General features: G+C 60.2%; 1 protein-coding gene and 1 non-coding gene across 2 annotated transcripts; one reads left to right on the top strand and one right to left on the bottom strand.

The window, feature by feature from the left end:
• Positions 1–13,858: 13,858 nt before the first annotated feature.
• Positions 13,859–13,916, bottom strand: MIR1247 (microRNA mir-1247). The gene has a single exon (NR_128386.1). It is a non-coding gene; the product is annotated as a microRNA mir-1247 (primary transcript).
• A 967-nt stretch (positions 13,917–14,883) lies between these two features.
• Positions 14,884–16,985, top strand: DIO3 (iodothyronine deiodinase 3). The gene is given in 1 exon segment (NM_001122649.3): positions 14,884–16,985. A coding segment is annotated over 1 exon segment (915 nt). The 5' UTR covers positions 14,884–15,029; the 3' UTR covers positions 15,945–16,985.
• The last annotated feature ends 1,836 nt before the right edge of the window (positions 16,986–18,821 follow it).

Consider the following 18,821-nt stretch of genomic DNA (forward strand, 5'->3'; position numbering starts at 1 on the left):
CGCCGCAGCTTGCCAACCTCTGGTTAGCAACCACTTGATCGTTCCGCAAACAGTTGATCAACTTCTCTATCTGGATCTATTTTAATTAGGATACATTTCGGCTACTGTAAAGAAATGCCAAAATACCGGGATTACACGGGACAGGCCCCCCCGCACATAGCAGACTGAGCTTCAGCAGTCTAAGCTGGCGTAGTGGTGACACGGACTCTTTGCAGCTTGTTGCTCTGTGATCCTCAACACCCAGCTTTCCTTCCATAGTCCCACGGCTGCCCCACTCCTGCCATCACCTCATTAATCCAACAGTGGGAACAGGGAGAAGAAGCAGGGGAAAGGCAGCTCTCTTCTCCCTAAGAGCAAGAACCCAAAGTTTCACAGGTCACTTCTTCTGCATCATTGGCAAGGATTTGGTCAGATAACTATGTGTAGCTGCAAGGGAGGCTGAAAACTTGAATCTTTAGATGAGCAGCCATGTGTCCAGCTCAAAGCTGGGATTTCCTTTACTTTTGAAAGAAGAGGAGAAGGGATACTGTGGGGAGCCAGCAATCTCTGCCACTGAGACACAGTCTTCACCCCTTAGCCAGGACCACGGTGAGCCAAGGTCATGGGGAAAGGGTGACTGCCATCTGGGAAGGAGAGAAGTGATTGGATGAGGAATCAGAGGAGGCTTCCTGGGAGGTCCGACATTTGGGCTGAGCCTCAAAGGACAGGTAGGACTTGGGAAGATGAGATGAAAGGGAACTCCAAGAGAAGGTGCAAGTAACCAACTTGTATGGGTGGGAAATTCTAGCTCAGTGAGAGAGCCTGAACTTTGAGCCAGGTGACCCAAGTTTGAGTGCTGACACACAGCCAGCACAGCCATGCCTGGGTTTCCTGAGCCTCAGATGGCTTCCTTACTAAATGGCTGGGGGTCCTTAGTACATTCCCTTGCAGGCCTACTGGGGAGGGCGGGGATGTGGTGGGGCAGCTATGGCAACATTTCCCTTGCGGGGGATGTCAGTTCAGTGTCAAGCAGGGACAGGGGCTGGAGCTGAAAAGGGAAGCAGAGACCCTATCTGGAAGCCCTGAAGGCCAGGCCAAGCAGTCTGGATGTTTTTGAAGAGCTGCAGTCCGTTCCATGGCAGGGCAGCCTCCCAGGCAGAGAGCAGCTCTAAAACATGAAGACATCTAGAAGACAGAGAGGAAGAGATAAGATCAGAGATGTAGAAACCCAAAAGGAGGCAGCTGCAAAGTTCCCAGAGAGACAGCATGGAGGGGATCAGGCCAGAGCCAAGGAGCCCTTCCATCCCAACCAGGCAGTCAGGGAAGACTTCCTGGAGGAGGCAGCCCAAAGCTGTGCCAGCCAAAGCAAGAGCTGTTTAGAGCCCAGGGAGTGGGATTGTGGGGAGGATTTGCCCTGGAGGGGACCAGCCACAGAAGAAGGGACTAGTCAAAGCCAGGCCATGCCCGGGGACAGACAAGCCCCACCACTGCCTAGAGATACCCCTACCCCAGCCAATTTGAGCACATCCCAGAGCACAGGCTGCACCTGGCACCACATCCACATCCCAGCGAATCTTCCCAATGACTTCACAAGGTGGAGATCCTTGCCCAATCAATGGAAGAAGCAGCTGGATCCCAGAGAGGGTCGGCCACTTCACTGAGGTCACACAGCAAGGATTTGGGTCCGGCAGTCAGAACCAGTGTACCTAGCACCATTTGACCCTTCCTGGGGCTGGGGGTGTCATTCAGAAACACTCTGACATTATCATCCTGGTCTCCAGAAGGGGTGAGGAGCAAGAACTGCTCTATCCACATCCCATCCACAGCCATTCCTTACAAGGCAGGGATAGAGATGGAGTTACCCCATTGGACAGAGAAACAAACTGAGGCTCCGAGAGGTGAAGTCGCACGCGTGGGTCCGTGGCCCATCGGTGGCCGGCAGGACCTGAGTCCAGGTCCTTCTGACTCCATGTCCTGATTCTCGGTGATTCTTGCTGAGGCCTTTCTCTCCCCTCCTACCCCTCCTCCCCCCCCAACCATTGCTGTTTTCCTGGCTCCCTCTCAGGGAAAAGAACATGCTCTGAGTCTCTGTTTCCCTGGGAGAAATCCATTTTCAGAATCTGGAGGTGTTGAAATGTGTTCTTTTTTCCTCTCCAAAGAGCCCTTCTTGAGGACAGAGGTGCCCCCGGAATCCCTCCAAGGCCAGCACCGGCCGGGTGGGGGGCGGGGATGCTGCCTGTAGAGGCCAGGTCTCGGGGACCCTTGTTCACCCAGGACAAGGAGCACTGGGGGCACTCCAAGAGCTCAGAGCACACCCTGGTCCCCCAACCCAGGACCACCCGCCCTGGCCTCAGAAGACCCCACTTGCTATCCCTGCCTGGCTCCTGGCGACAGGCTTTGTGGCTCCCAGGAGTGGGACAGTCACTGAGCCTGCCTGGTGGAGGTGCCTGGGGGGTGGTCCGCGGTCTCCACCAGACTGCCACCCTCCCCATGACAGCAGGGCCCCAGTGGTCGCGGCTGCAGGAGTCTCTTGCTGTAAGGAGCACAGCCCTCCGTGTAAGCATCTCCTAATGCCTGCAGAGCCAGGCCCTGGGGAGCACGGGGTGGCGGGTGCAGGGACTGCTTGCCACGTGAGGAGGGAAGGAAAGAGGCTGGGAGGGGCAGGTAGGAAGGGGCACGAGGGGATGAGATAGAAGGGAAGAGGGAAGGAAGGGAGAGACGGGGAGGGCAAAGGGAGAGGAAGGGAGGAAAAGGCAAAGAAGGAGCTAGAGAGGGAAGAGGAGGCAGGGGGAGGAAAGGGAAGAGAGAAGGAAGAAGCAGGGAGAGAAAGAGAAGAGAGGGAAGGAAGGAGAGGAAAGGATGGGGGAGGGGAGGTGGCGGCTCGGTGTCCACACACACCATCATTCTTTCTTCAGGCCCTCTGTCCCAAAGCACTCCCCTTACACTTGCCTAAATGCCTCCCTGCCCTTGTCTCTGAAAATGTGCTCTAGCCCAACAGCGGCCCACCTGTCCTGGCCTCTCTACCCAGTGCTTGCGTCTCCTGCCCACAGCTTCCTGCAGCTGGACTAAGCCCTTTCAGGGTTCCAGTCCCTTCCCCCAGGCTGCCTCAGCTCCTCCAGGTCCCCACTGTACTCACCTCTCGCAGGGACCCCCGGGAGGCCTCGGTTCTCGGGTCTCCTAGAGCCTATGTCCCAGAATTGTGAACCCGTGTATCCCACAGGCCTGGAAGGCCCATCAAGGCCAACCTACCCAGGACCCACTCCCCAGGCCCCCACAGTATCCCCAAGGAGGGACTCCCAGCCTCCATGTTCAGAAAGGAACTGACAGAGCTGGAGCTCAGGCACAGCGAGTCCATCGCCCCCAAGGCTGTGTCTCCGGGGACAGCGCTGAGTGCCCGGCACCTGACTGGGGAATGATACAGGCCCCACCTGCCTAGGTGTGGTGCCCAGACCTGGGGACTGCAGCCTTTCTCATCCACGTGGGACACGTCCCAGAGAGTGGCAGCCTCCTCGTCCTTCAGGGTGAGCTCTCTAGGGCTCTCCAAGAGATTCTCCCTCAAATGTGCCACGTCCCTTCCCTTCTGAGGGACTTCCATGCTCCTGGCCTCCCAGCAGGTCTCCCTGAGAAAGCTCCTGGCCACCCTGAGATGCCGCAATTTTATCTCCAGGGCAACAGGAATCACTAGAGGACCTGAGGCGACAGCACCGTGGGAGAGATTTGCTTTGTGAGACGAGGGAGGTTGTCACTAGAGACTGGGTCCGTGCCCGTGCTAGGGCCCCAGATGCTGCTCCAGCTTGACTCACAGCACTCAGGTCCAGCCACCAAGGACACCAGGGGACACAGGGCCAGGATGTCCACGGTGACCTCAGGGAGCCCCACCACAGGGTGGCCATGAGGCTATTCTGCCTGTCCCCCGCCCCACCCCCAGTGGGAATCCACAGAACCCTCTACATCCCCAAACGCATCACATGAAACTCCAGCAAAGAGACTGCTGTACAGGTCATGAAACTACCTGTAGGAAGCAAGTCCCTGCAGAAGCCCCCAGTACCGTCATCCTGTGCTGCTGGCCACGGGGGTAGACTCAGGACCAGGCTGTGCACGGGTTTATAAGGACAGCTACACAGTCTTCTCTGGGTTACAGCGCCACCTCCTCCTGGACCCTCAGTCGGTGCTCTGGGGCCAGCATCCAAGCCAGCCTGTCATTCCAGCACTCACCTCCCAGAGCAAGAGCCCCCAGAACAGGCCCTGGTCTGGGTCATCAGAAAAGTGAAAGTGCTGCAGGTGCCAAATGGATGAATGGTTGGTTGGATGGATGGATGGATGGATGGATGGATGGATGGATGGATGGACAGGTGGATGCAAAGACAAATGGAAGGAAGGATGGATGGATGGATGGATGGATGGATGGATGGATGGATGGATGGACGGACGCACGGACACGTAGGTGGTTGGGTGGATGGATGGATGGATGGATGGATGGATGGATGGATGGACAGACGGATGGACAGACGGACAGATGGATGGATGGATGGACTGGTGGGTGTGGGTGGATGGGCGGATGGATGAACTGGTGGGTGGGTGGATAAGTGGATGGGTGGATGAATGGCCTGAAGGCTGGGTGGGTAGACATGCCATCCTGCCTCTCCACCTCTTAGTTGGACTTTGGACACATGCTCCCCTCAAAGAGACTTCATTTCACAGCTCCACAAAGGGCACAGAGATCCCTACTGCAGGATTAACATGTGAAAACACACCAAGCTCAATATGAGTTTGAAAACATCCTTGCTACTTCTGTCTGCCAGGCAGAGTAGTCAGTGCCACTGTCACTGTGCTCCTGAAAAATAACGCAGCATGGATTTTCCAGTCATCCCGGGAACTCCATTTCCAGCATCTTGAACTGCTTAACTGTAACAGGCTCCTGTTCCAAATACAACCACCCGCCCCTCCCAGGAACAGCCACCCCCCAGGAAGGGAAGGGAGACAAGGCTACAGAGCCCTGCTTCCAAGGGATCCCCCACTCCCACCCCAACCCTTCTGCCCACGGAATTACCCCACAGACCAGCTCCCAGGCTCCCAGGGTGAGGCCATCAGAACCATGGAAAAGGGTTCACATCACATACCCATCCCCCAGTCCTCAACCCCTGCACACTCCATCCCACCTCCACTGAGGGGGACTTGCAGAAGAGGAAGAGGCAAATAATTAGAGGCAGAGACTAGGCCTGCCCCCTCTTTCTCTCCATGGCTCACTCTCACCCTTACTCTCTGTCTCTCTACAAACAGACTGAACCATAGCCCTGGGGGCTACCTTTACAAAGCCCAAGTCCAGTCTCTGTGGTAGAGATGAAGCCACGGACGGCACCTAAGTCTCCTGGCAGGAACATGACCAAGTGGGATGCTGGGTCGTTCCCTGCTTTGTCCCATACATCTGTGCCCTTTGGAATACAAGAGGCCTCTAGCCTCCCACCCTGTCCCTGAAGCTGCCTTCCTACGGCTGTGGACTCCACCAGCCTTGGGTGCGGTTGTGGTAAGAGATGAGGCAAGGATCTGTCTTTCCCTCAAGACAGGGCTAGGTCTGGTCCAGCTGGAGTACCCGGGTGGTGGGTGATCACCATCAGAAGTCCCCGGGTGACACCTTGGCTCACTCGCTGTGGCAGATTGCAAAGAGCCCTAGTCTTCACGTCTCCCTGCACCCAGACCCTTGGCCAAGCAGCCTCGCCAGGCCCTCTGCTCCCATGTGAGTGCTCACCCACGGCTGCCGTGAGCCCATGCAGGGTGAGTAGACGCAGCACAAGTGGCTCCCTGCTGCTCAGGTGTGGGTGCTGCTTCCTTCGTGTGCCTCTGCCGTTGCCATGAGATCAGGCCTGGGCAAGTTTGCAGAAGATCAGAGGTATGGAGCAGAGCACAGCGGCCACCGTCCCAGCCGGGCCCACCAGGGAGCCTGCCCTGGCTGAGCCCTGGACCCACTAAATCGATTCCATGGCACCTGAGAAATGACCACTCATTGTTTCATGTTTATTTGTTAACCAGCATTACAGTGACAAAGATGATGGACAGAGCCACCCAGGCTCTGTCTGATGGACAGCCTGTCTGATGGACAGGCTCACCAGGTAGCGCCACCTGCTCTGAGACGTACCAGCACAACGCCTCATGCAACGGAGGCTGAGGGAGGCTAAGGGCTTGCTCAAGCTCACACTGAAGTTGGTCCAAATCCAGAGGCCTCTTGGGACCTGCCCCCATGGAGAGCTGGCCTGGCAGACAGAGGTGAGTCCAACTCTGCCCTGTCACCCGGGAGCCACAGTCTGGCGAGGAGGACTGGGTTGGGGAGGGGTAGGTATATTTGGGAGTGTGTGGAGGAAGGGGCAGTTGTGTCAAGCCCAATCACTTTCTGCAGCTGGACAACGAGGAGCAGGAAGGCCCAGCCTTCTTGGTGGAAGGACCATCCTAGTCCACTCCGACCACATAGCTACGACTGCCACGGCATTCACGGCCCTTGGTGCTGAGGCCAGGTGCATTTCGCCTGCCACCTTTCCATCAGATCCATCGGACACCTGCAAAGGAAAAGCAGTTAACTAAGAGCTGCAGCTTGAGCCCCGTGTGCTGCCCCACCCTCCATCTCCCAAGCTCCCCGTAAACCCATGAGAAGAAGCTACCATGACTCCTTCCCAGATAAGCAAACTGTGGCCCGGAGAGGCTCCAGACATGCCCAAGGCCACATAGCCTCTAGGAAGCACAGTCGGAATTTGAACCCCAGTCTGGGATTCCAAGCATCCCTCAGAAAGGCGTGGTCCTCATGGAATGGCCCCGGCCTACTGGCATTGGTGCCCCGGCACAGTCCAAGGCCCTTGGAAATGCCATTCTCAACATGTTTGCCCTAAAACAACTGCCAGAGAACTTCAGGCCCTGCGTCTGTCTTGAACCTGAGGCCCCGGTCGTAGACGCTGTCACAGGCCCAGGTCGTAGCCTGTGCCATGCAGGCTCTGGCTGCCTTCTCCACCAAATGGGAAGTGCTTCCTGTCAGCAGCCGCCTTCCCCCACCCACTGTGAAATTCCCAAAGCAAAGCAAACAGCCATGATTCCCAGGATGCCGAGGCTCACCTCTGTCCCCCAAATCCCGAACATCCCTGAGGACCATGGACACCTCCAACTTAGCATATGTGCCCAAAAAACTCAGCAGCCTCCCCCATAAACCTCTTCTCCAGGGTTCCCTCCCCATTGTGCAAGCCAGAGGCCAGGTCCTGGCGTCCCCTCCTCTTGGCCTCCCCACTCCCCACATCTCCACCTCCCCTCCCTCACCAGGCAGACTCCTTCTGCCCCCAGACTACCCTGGTGAAACATCTCTTGCTAACTTGTGAGTGTGAATTGTGGGGTCAGACCTTAGCTATGCATCCATAGGTAAATCACTTCACCTCTCAGAGCCTCAGTTTTGTCATCTGTAAAATGGGGATGATAAAAACCTCTCTATATCCTTAAAAGGTAGAATTTTCTGGCACACGTCATAACTTCTCAAGAAAGAGCAGCTTCTACTATTGTCACTATCCTTGCAGTGAGTGCAGTGAATGTGTGTGTGTCTGAAAGCATCTCTCCCCATCCAATCCAGGATCTGCTCAGTTTCTGTGAGTGAGGACCTTTCTCTCCCAGAGATGGGCACAAGACCCAGATCCGACCAAAGAGAGCCAACCCCCTCTCTCCTGTTTCCACCAGATTTCTGCCATGGGAAATGGTGCTTTCTCTTCTGGGGATGGCCAGGACAGGTGCTACAAGGACTCCATGAGCCAGAGCTCCTGGGGCCATCTCGCCCATGTGCGGAGAAATCCACCTACAGTGACGCGGATGCAGCAGAAGGCAGGAGCTGACAGCCTGCGGGCCAAGGTGTTGGCTGCACCTGGTGAGTGCCTGGATGCACCTGGTGAGTGCCTGGATGCAGCCGTGCCTGAAGGCATGGCTCCTCCTGGACTTTTCACTGACTGGAGCCAGTACATTCCTTCTTCGCTAAAGTTGCTAAAGTTAGTGTGGATTAAGTTTCTGCCACGTGCAACCCTAAACGGTCCTAACAAAACACATGAATGGGGGATAGGAAAATGCTTGGGACCAAGAGGTGTCACAGAGTTGGGCTTCTGTGATGGAGAAGTCCTGTGACTTATTATCTGGCAGGGCCCTGGCAGGAATTTTGTGGGGAAGGAGTGGCCAAAGGTGGTGGGCCCCTGGCCATAGCTTGTGAAGTGCCCAAAAGCAGGAGTCGTAGCACTGGCCCACAGTGCTGGCTTATGTTGGGGACTCAGTGCCAGCTGCCACTATTTCCCTACGGAGCACTCCGGTGCCGTGGGCACCATTCTGGGGACTGTGCGAACGTGCCCCCACCTGTCCTCATAACACCCTGCCTGGGAGGTGGGCTTGGATGTGCCATCCATTTTACAGAAGACGAGATGGAGGCACAGAGTTCAGGTCACTTGCCCAAAGTCACCCAGTGAGGATGTGGTGGCGTGGGAGTGAAGTGGCGCCTGTGCCGGGACACACAGCTGCACAGGCACAGCCTCCTCTTGTCCTTTGCTGTCCCCCACCTGCTCAGAAGGTACCGCAAATGACTCTTGTCCCCCTGCGAGAAGAGAGCCCACAGCTTCCTACCCAAGCAGGTGCAGCTACCACAGGTCTGTTCCCAGGCGCCGGACTTCAAAGAGGAGAGTGGCAAAGAACCAGAAGCCTGTCCCTCTGCCCATGGCCACCTCCTGAGACGCCTCCCAATTCGACCCCATTTGCCAGGTGTCCCTGCTACCTGCTGGAGCACACCCATCCCACCCTGCCCTGCCCCTGGGTCCTGACAGGCTGGGGGGCTCCTCGGGGGCAAAAACGTGCCTGAGTCCTTGTGTGACCAGAGCCCCTCCATGACCAGTGCTTGAGTGAAGGGGGCCTCCCTAAAGGTCAAACGGTTCAGGAGGACACCTGTCACCACAACACAGCCCTGGGCCTACAGTGTAGCATCATCAGTGAACACACCACCACACACATCACTGTCACCTGTCACAGGCATCTCCGAGCCACGGGTGACGGCAATCGAGACTCCCTCTCCTCCCTGAGCTCTCTCTGTACACCTCGTCTCACTAACTTCACACAGCCCTGGGACGTCTGTGCTCTGAGGATCGCAAGCTTCAGGCTTCAGCCAGAGCCCTGTGTGCCTCCCAAGCAGAGGGGCTGGGTTTCTGACCTGGCATGGCCATGCACAGGCATGTGTGCGGCTCCACTGCACAGCCCGTGTTTATCTTTTGGACACTGGGAGTCATAGCCAATCAGACTTTACCACCAGGGTAATCAGGGCAAAACCTGCGGCTGTTCCATGGCCCAAGCGGAGGACACTGTGGCTGTACTTTGTCCCCATATGGGAAGTATGTCCTTCCTCTTGTTTTATTTTTTCTTCTCACTTGTGGTATCTTCTGGCATTCCAAAGCTTCTTAGAGGAATCCTGAAATCCACTCTGGAACAAGGCTGGGTTTAAGTAAATAGACACACACACACACACACGAACTCACACATGCACACATATAGACTTTACACTTGCCCCTCATGTCATGGTGAACACAACACATTCAAACATTAGGCCCGCCTCTCCAGTGAAGAAACTGAGGCTCAGAGAAGCACATGGACTTGGGATGCCTATCTGCTGGTCAGGTGAACCCCACCTTTTTCCAGAGAGGATCACAGATGGAAAGGAGGGACTGACTCGCAAGGTGGCCCTCCAGCCAGCCTCAGGGCCCAGCTCAGAGCAGGGTCTGTCTTGGCACAAGTAGCCCAGCATCCCAGTGCCCCACCCAGCTCCAGGTGGGACACAGGCACCCAAAGGCAACCTCTGGCAAGGCATTGTCCTGTGCCCTGGGATCTGGCTGAGCACCAGGGAGCACAGCAGCACTCATACCAGGAACGAGTCAGAGCCCAGGCCGGGCTGGAGGGCCCTGAGCTGCAGCAGGAAGTGGGCAGACAAAGGCGGTACTGGGTGGAAGTGGCAGAGCATGAGGCCAGGTAGGACCAGCACTGGGGCACCTTCATCCTCAAGTGGGGCTCTCAGCAGCTGCAGAACAGCAGGCAGGGCCAGAACAGGGTCTCCTAGAACTTCCTAGAACCTTCTGGCCTGCAGAATGACTGCATGGGAAAGGCACTGGAAAGTCGCCACCCAACCCACACCTGATGCAGATGAGACCTGAGAAGGGGCCAGAGATGCCCAGGGTCACACAGCAAGTAGCCAGAGCACTGCCTCCTAGGCCTTCTCCTTTCCTTGGCCGGGAGTCCCAGACCTTCTCCAACCCCCAAATGCTGCCAAACACCCCTGCTAGATCCAGGCCCTGGGGCCCTGACAAGCCGTCCTGGCTGGGATCCCAGCCTGCCCAGTCACCCCAGAGTCCTGCCACCTCCCCCATGCCTGCCTCAAACTTTCAGAGGGATGAAGATCTGTCATGTTGAGGACACCTCTCAGACCGGAGCTCTGGGTCCCTCGGCCATCTCCCGCCCCATCCCCTGCAGGGTGTCCCCATGCTCAACCTAGACAAGCGTGTGGATAGAAGAATTCATTTTTGAAGCAAATGAGAAGTGTAAACACCTCCATGGGAGGGCCCAGGTACCTGGGAAGACCTGTTTAGCCCAGAAAGGGAAACAGATTGGCCCGGTGACCAGGTGACAGGTGCATTCACCAGACACCACGCCCCAAGGGGACTTCCCAGGAAGTGTTGTCTGCTCACAGCGGCAGGTCCTGACCAATGGTGCTCAGCCCTGGCTGCCGACATGCTGCCCCGGCTCACTGCTGCAGGTGCACGAAAGGACAGAGTGAAATACCCTGAGTTTCTCCCCAAACAAGAGTTTTCAGTAAGTACACACTGCACTCATTTACTCCATTCACAAAGGTTTATTGGGTCCTCACCCGGTGCCGGTTCGGGTTAGTCACTGCAGAGGATCCATCTGGGCCAGCGTGGGAGGGGCAGGTCTGGAGTCCAAGACAGACTGGAAACCAGCGGTGAAACCCAGGGGCTGTGGAGGCTGCCACACTGAGGACAGCTCCGGGAGGACTGCTGAAGAGGATGACTAGCGGGCAGGGAGTGGGGTTCAGCCATCTCCCGGGAGCTGAGAGGGCCCAGGTGGAGGTGAGGGCAGTGGAGAAGGAGGAGGAATGGGGGTCTCCAGGTAGAAGAAGGGAGCAGGGAATAGCATGAGCAGAAGCCCAGAGGAAGGAAAGTACCCGGAGGGTCTCTGTGCTTTAAGAGGTCAGTGGAGGGGACGGAAACAAAGGGCCAGTGGTGAAGCAGGGTTGACACCCAGGCAGCAAGAACACTGAGGCACACACCTGTCGTTCACCAGCACTCTCCTCCAGGTGTGCACCAGCTCCTGCCCGAAGCCTCAGGAGGTCCTCCTGCAGGGGAACGCAGGGCCACCAGGACCCACCCCACCCGAGGGAAGTCTCAGTGACAGCCTCTCTGGGCCCTGGGAGCTGCTCTACTGGAATGGAGAGAGAGACTGTACCCATTGCAAACCCGTCTACCATGCCCCGCACTGGGGCAGTGAGGTGGCGAGGGCGGGGGGGCTCTGCACCAGGGTTCACCAAGCCCTACCTTTCAAGGGCAGACTGCCCCAGGAGGATGCGTTTGGGATCAGAAGGCCATCCAAAGGCCAGCCCTCCCCTCGCTCTGCCAGGGCCCTGCTGCCTGTCCCCTCCCTGCCTCTCTCCAAGTTGTTCCTGGACACCAAATGGACCCCGTCCAACTTGTCCCTCCTTTTCTTTCCCCTGCCCGCCCCCTGCTGGAATTGTAAGAGGGCAGACAGAAAGGGAGGCGGGGGAGGCCCAGTCAGGTTGCAGGGCAGGAGAAGCAGCCCCAGTTCAAACTCTGCTTCCCCCACAGCAGAGCCTGCCAGGCCTCTGGGAGCCGAGACCTCCGGGTGATGCCTGGTGCTTCCCTGAGTCACAGGTGGAGCTGGGCCTTTGGCCAGTACTCTCCCTCCTGACCACTGGGACAGGACAAGACAGTAGGGGCAACAGGTAGGAAGGGCCAGGTCTAAGGTGAGCTGGGGGTGCAGCCCTAGAGAGAGGAAGGAAGGAGGGACAAGTGTTGCTCCGGAGGAGAGAGGGTTGAGAAGAGGGAAAAGGCGACCGGAGTGGGAGTTACTGAGCCAGGTTCTGTGTCCCAAAGGCCAGTATCACCTGCACCTTGGGTCTGTCCTCAACTGCACAAGAGGCTGCAGGAGCCAAATGGGCCTTCCAGCCTTGTCCAATATTATGGAGTCCGGAGGTATGGAGTATAGTCTGTGGGCCCAAGAAGCAGCCATAGATCCCCAGAACAGATGACAGCCCTCAAGAAGGGCTGCTTCCCTGAGCATCCCTGGGGCTAGAAAGAGTGTGGATCAGGTGCTTCTTATTGGGCTGGGCCTGCAGAGGGGACTAGAGGGGCCAGTCTTACAGCCACCCAGACCATTTCCACACACATGCACATGCGCACACACACTTGCACACACACACACTTGCACACACATGCATGCACATGCCACCAGATCTCAGGCAGCACAGAAAGGCTCTCCCAGCCTTAGGTGGCTTATGCATTTTCTGAAATTAACTGTGGAAAAAGGGCTTGGGGAACCATCCTATGTGCCTGCACCAAATGCTGTGTGGGTGGGGGCAGGACATAAGCCCTACACTGAAACCTCCCAGAAATCAGGGAGTCCGAGCTTGAGAGATTGTCCAGTAAAAGTTGGAACCCTCAACACCCCTTGACTCTGCCCAGGAGGGGCAACCTCAGAAGTCCCCCCAAACCTCCTCTCAGAGACCTGCCGAGTAGGAGGCTTCTCTCTCTACTCTCCTCCCCGCAAAAAAAAGGCCAGAAAAGGGGATGACCAGCTAACTCACAGGTGCCCTGATGGAGGGCAGCAGACAGGGGGCCTTCCAAGGAGAATTCCCTAGCCCACCTGAAAGACCCCTACCCAGAGTGGTGAGGGGCAGCTTGGGAGCATTGAGGCAAGGGGGAGAGACCAGGCTGGCTTCCCTCTAGGTGGTAAGTTCCTGGGGTGTGCGCCCCTGCCCCAGACAGCAGAGAAATCGCCGGACTGGGAGATGGAGAAGAGGGGCCACTTTCTCATGCCACCCCGCCGCCAATCCTCCAAGCACACTCGGGCGCTTGACCTGCTGAAGCCTGGAGCCACAGGTCCAGTGGGGAGCTCACGGGACAGAGGGCCCTGCCAGAGCCACGAAAACTGGAGGGGGGGACCTCCGCCCAAGGCAGGCGTCTCCGCGCGCCCGCTAGGGCCCTGGTCCTGTGGTTGGCTTCTCCCGACACGTTCCTTCGCTGCCGAAAGCGATTCGCCCGCGCCCTATCGAGCCCAGCCAGCTCCTACCTCGGCCCGGGCGGCTAGCGCGGTCTGCGTCCCGAGAAGAAGTTCCGCGGCAGGTCCCGGGGCGGCAGACGCACGGGACGCTGGCGGCGGCGGCTTCGGACTTGGGCTCAAGCCCCGCCGCTCCAGACAAATCGCCGCGACTGCTACAGTGTCCCGGGCAGTTCAGCTCCCCAGACGGGGGACAGACCCTCCTGGCCTGGTTCAGGCTTTGCCCTGGGGGACACAGCGGTCCAATGCGAAAGGAGACTTGCTCCCGGCCTCTGGGACCCTAGGTCAAGGCACCTCCCCGCCCCGCCGCCCCTGAGCCCAAGTCGCCAACCCCGCGCCGCGCGCAGCGAGGGATCAGAAGGTCTCGGACGCCGCGGCAGGGCCGGCCAGGGCCCCACGGGTTAGGGAGTTGCCCCGCACCCCTAAACGCTCAGCACCCATTTACGGTTGAAAGTACGCACTTGACGCGTCCGGGCGCCTCCGCGGTGAGTCGCGCCGCCGCGCTCGGGGTCCGCGAAGGTGGCTCAGTTCGGGCGCTCCAGTCTCGACGTTCCCGGGGTAGAGAGCAACGTCCGGGGACGAACGGGACGGGTGCGCCCAGCGGCCGGGGCTGCGCTGGGCGAGGCAAGCGGCGAGAGGGGAGCGCTCCGGCGTTCAGGCAACAGCTACCCCTAGTGGGAGAGCCGCCCGGGGCCGGCGCCGCCCCGCGCCCGCTGCCCCGCGCCCCACGCCCGTGGCGCCCCGCGCCCGGGTCGGCTGGGGGCGCAGGGCCGGCGCCGCTTTCCCCAGCCCTCCGGTCTCCGGTGCCCGGCGGTAACCCGCCAGCGGGCTCTGCCCTCCGCACCTCTCAGCCGGGCCCCGGCGGCCGCTGACCCAGGAACCGCGGCGCCCCGCTGGAACGAGATGGGACGGGGCGGGCGCGGCCAGGGCGGCGCGGGCTGGGGCAGCGCGCGGCAGCCTCGGGCAGCGGCGGGGGGCGCGGAGCGCGGTGTGCGTGGCGGGGCGGTGCGGGGGGCGGCCGTGTGCGAGGCGCGAGTGTGAGCGCGCGCGGGAGGCGGGCGGGCGGGCTCCGGCAGGCGAGCGGCGCCCGCGGGCGAGCCGGGAAGGCGGCGGGAACGCAAAGTTGCCTCCTCGCGGGCCAGCGTCCTCGGTGGGGCGGGAGCCGGGGCCACCGAAGCGGCGGCCGCGGACCCGGCCTCCCGCGGCACCTGGGCAGCGGCCCCGCACGAGCGGCAGCGGCGTGGGCGGCGTTGGCGGCGGCGCGCGGGAAGCGAACCGGAGCTCCGGCGCGGCTCGGCGGCCGCCGGGGAGCTCGGCTCAGGTGCGCGGCGAGGGGGGCGCGGGCTGGAGCCAGGCGGCGGGGACCAGGGCGGCGTGCAGCGCTCGCGCCAGCTGGAGGACCTCCCCAGCGGACGCCCAGGTCCCGGGTCGGGCTCCCGATCCCCAGCGGCAGCGGCGACCGGAGTCCCCCGGCCCCGAGAGCTGGCTGCGGGGCCCGGGCCCGCCCCCACCGGCCCCAGGCCTGGCCGCTCCGCCCTCCGCCCGCCTGCGCCCGCCCTCAGCCCACGATTTCTAGGGCATTGGCCGCGCCGCTGGGTGATCCCTCCGGGCTCAAGTTGCAAGGGGGCGGGCCGGGCCGGAGGTGGAGTCTCCCGCCAATTGAAGCCTCGGCTATAAATTGAACTCCCTGCACTGCCGAAGCCCAGATGCCTAGCCAGGCCGCGTCGCGGTTGGTGGTCGGAGAGGGCGAGGGGTCCCAGGGGGCTTCGGGGCCTGCAGCCACCATGCTCCGCTCCCTGCTGCTTCACTCCTTGAGACTCTGCGCCCAGACCGCCTCGTGCCTCGTGCTCTTCCCGCGCTTCCTCGGCACGGCCTTCATGCTTTGGCTCCTCGATTTCTTGTGCATCCGCAAGCATTTCCTGGGCCGCCGCCGCCGGGGGCAGCCCGAGCCCGAAGTGGAGCTCAACAGTGAAGGCGAGGAGGTGCCTCCCGATGACCCGCCCATCTGCGTGTCCGACGACAACCGCCTGTGCACCCTGGCGTCGCTCAAGGCGGTGTGGCATGGCCAGAAGTTGGATTTCTTCAAGCAGGCTCACGAGGGCGGTCCGGCGCCCAACTCCGAGGTGGTTCTGCCCGACGGCTTCCAGAGCCAGCGCATCCTCGACTACGCGCAAGGGAACCGCCCGCTGGTTCTCAATTTCGGCAGCTGCACCTGACCACCGTTCATGGCGCGCATGAGCGCCTTCCAGCGCCTGGTCACCAAGTACCAGCGCGACGTCGACTTCCTCATCATCTACATCGAGGAAGCGCACCCCTCCGACGGCTGGGTCACCACTGACTCCCCCTACATCATCCCGCAGCACCGGAGCCTGGAAGACCGGGTCAGCGCAGCTAGGGTACTGCAGCAAGGCGCGCCCGGCTGCGCTCTGGTCCTCGACACCATGGCCAACTCCAGCAGCTCGGCCTATGGCGCCTACTTCGAGCGTCTCTATGTCATCCAGAGTGGCACTATTATGTACCAAGGTGGCCGTGGCCCCGACGGCTACCAGGTCTCTGAGCTGCGCACTTGGTTGGAACGCTATGATGAGCAACTGCATGGCGCTCGGCCCCGGAGGGTGTAAACATCCAACGGACAATTGACTGAACTTGGTGGGCTGGGCCTTCGAGCCTTCGAAGCCCACATGCAAGCGCCTCAAACCAAGTCACGCTTGGTGAGGCCCCAGTGACACTGATGTGCTGAGCCACCATTTCAGACTGAGTCTGCACCTCGGCCAAATGAACAGTCTCCCCTACCTCCCTGGGACTCTGCTTCTGTAACTGTGTCATTCACACCTGCCTGGCTCACTGGAAATCCTCTTCTGAGCGCGGGATACGGCTTGCCCTTGTCCGTATGCCCCCAGGACTTTGCCTCTACAGCATTTTCTTACACCCACTCCCCAGCGTGCCCTCAGCCAAGTGCTTTGGCCGGGTGCTTCCCGCAGCACACAGACACCTTGGCCACGCCTGCCCGCCCTGAGCGCAGCTGGGTTCCAGGAGACTCTCAGCTCACCTGAGCTAGTTGCCTGGCACCCACCTGTCGCGCGGGGAGAGGGGGTTCCCTGTTGCTTTTGTGTCTATTTCCTATCCCTGGTAGGGGAAGGGATGTCGGGGATGGGGAGGGGGTGGGCAGGGTAGTTTCCCCCACTTGTTTTGGGTGCACAGGAGCCCCACTGCTGATGACGAACTGTCTCTAACTGGTCTTGACCACGAGCTAGTTCTGAATTGCAGGGGCCTCAAAACAGCACCTAAACCTTGAGGGGGAAAGTGCTCTGGGTTTCCGTGGGGGAAGCCACCTTAAATGGGAGGGAAGTTGGGGTGTCTGCTTTGGGACCACAGGAAGATAGCTTGAGAGGCATTGGCGAGGTTCGCAGCGCCCCAGAGAGAGAGAAAAAGCCGAGACTCCTGGGGAATGACGTTGGGGTGATGGAGTCCGGGGAAAGAGAGGTGGGGGGAGAGCCTGAGGTCCCCAAGTGAGGGGAGTCCTAGGCAGAGCTGCTGATTGTGGGGCTGGGAGGTGGAGGGCCCCTGATTCGAAGGCCATTTGGTGAGTGTTTTGCTGGAAATATTTCTTGTATATAAACTTCTTTCAATCTACAATAATAAAGGCTTGAAGTAAACTGCTTTCTGGTTGCCTTTGGTCCCTTTATTTTCTTTTCCCTCTGAATAGCGGCAGGAATTAAACACAAATCCCTCTCTCGCATCCCCATAGTGACCTTGGGAAGGGGAGCGGGAAGGAGCCTAGGCTGGCAGGGGCGCTGGAGGAGGATGGAGGAGGAAGAGGGTCTGCGGCGGCGCCCGGGGCTCTCCTACAAGCGCACGCACACACCTGGACCGGGAGCTCAGCTGCGGAAGAAGAGCGAGGTACCGGAGCGCCGCGGGATCCTGGAGAGCCGCGGGAGAGGCAAGAGGGTCCTCTCTTCCTCCCGCGCGCGCGCGCACACACACACCGAACAGATGCAGCTGCCCCTGCAGCCGCCCGTCTAACTTAACTGAGTATCCGGCGGTGTGTGGAGGGGGTCGGGTGAGGTGGAGGGCGAGAGGGTCTTTGGACCCGGTACAGCCCTGCTCCCGACCGCCGCAGGCACCACTGCGCACCTGACTGCTCCCTGGCTCCCTTCCGGCACCTGCAACCTCGCCTCTGGCCCACCCGCTCCAGGCTGCTCAGGTCCGCGGGAAGCGCGCCGTGGCAGAGGGGCGCCCACACTGCAGCTGCGGCTCTTACTGCCGGGCCAGCGTGCTGCTGGGTGTGCCCCCTGCCTAGGACCCCCTCCTCCTGTCCCTCCTCCGCTTCCCCAAGGTCCAGTCAAACCCCACCACCCGCTCTGGGCTGGGAAGCAGAGGTGGGAGACCACTGGGATGAACAGAGAGACCAGGGAGAGGGCAATGGTGGAGTCCAGGGCTGAGGCGGGGATTCGGGGCCTTAGGCACAGGTCCCCGCCTGCAGTCACGGCCAGGGGCTCCGGCGCAATCTCCGCCCTCACTGTCTGGCCTGCTGCGCCCGGAGTGAGGGCGACCCCGGGGGCGCGGGATTAGCTTGGCCCGCAGCCCCTGCGCCAGTGAAACCCTGAACAGGAAGTGAGAGCCTGGGGACACAGTGAAGGGCGCTGAGGCGGGAGTGTGCGGATCCAGGTGAGGGCACTGGGCCCCTGAACTTCCCTGGCGCGCCGGGACAACGGCTGGGAACCCAGGACTTTCAGGTTTGCCTGGGGTGGGGGTGAGTAGTGTCGGTTTGCGCGCTTGGATGTGAGCGCGGGTGCACATGGCAGGGTTGGGGAGGGGCGCGGCAGGCAGGATGGAAGAGACGCCCCCGTTCAGCCAAAGCCGTCCCCAGTTCTGCGCCCAGCCCCTACGCTGCTCCTCCGTAAAAACTTTTTGGAACTGACATCCTAAATTGGTGGATTTTTTTTTTCCTTTAAAAGTATCTCAATTGAAAAATAACTTTAAAGAAAAATTTGGCACCCACGAAATTTCTGCATCTCCTCCCCACTACCACCACCCCCTACCCTACCTCCGCGAACGCTCCTTCTCATCCCGAAACCGCCAGGAAGAAAAGGAGATCGCGGCGGGGACGCGGCCCGGCGCCTGGGAGAGCCCTGCCTGACCTCCCCGCCTGCGCGGCTGGCAGGGACTGGAGCTTGGTGGCGCGGAGGGCCGTCCGGGACAGCGTCAGCCTCCCGGCCCAGCAGAGACCGCTCCAGCTGCTCCGCGTCCCCACCGGTGGCTTGGGGGTCTCCTGGGACGCGCCAAACGACCTCCCCTACCCGGAAAGCCCGCGCCCCCTGGGCCTCCTGGAGCTTCCCAGATGGAAACTCCGAAACGCGCTTTCGCGCCACAGCGCCGGGACCTGCAGCGCCAGCCACTCCCCGCACGGGCCGCACTCGCTCTGGTCGCAGCTCCAGGGAAGTCCCAGAACCCCCACCTTTTTATTTCTTTCATCTTCTTCCTTCCCTTCCTCCCTT

The sequence above is a fragment of the Macaca mulatta genome, chromosome 7 (genome assembly GCF_049350105.2).
Source record: "Macaca mulatta isolate MMU2019108-1 chromosome 7, T2T-MMU8v2.0, whole genome shotgun sequence".
Classification (NCBI taxonomy): domain Eukaryota; kingdom Metazoa; phylum Chordata; class Mammalia; order Primates; family Cercopithecidae; genus Macaca; species Macaca mulatta.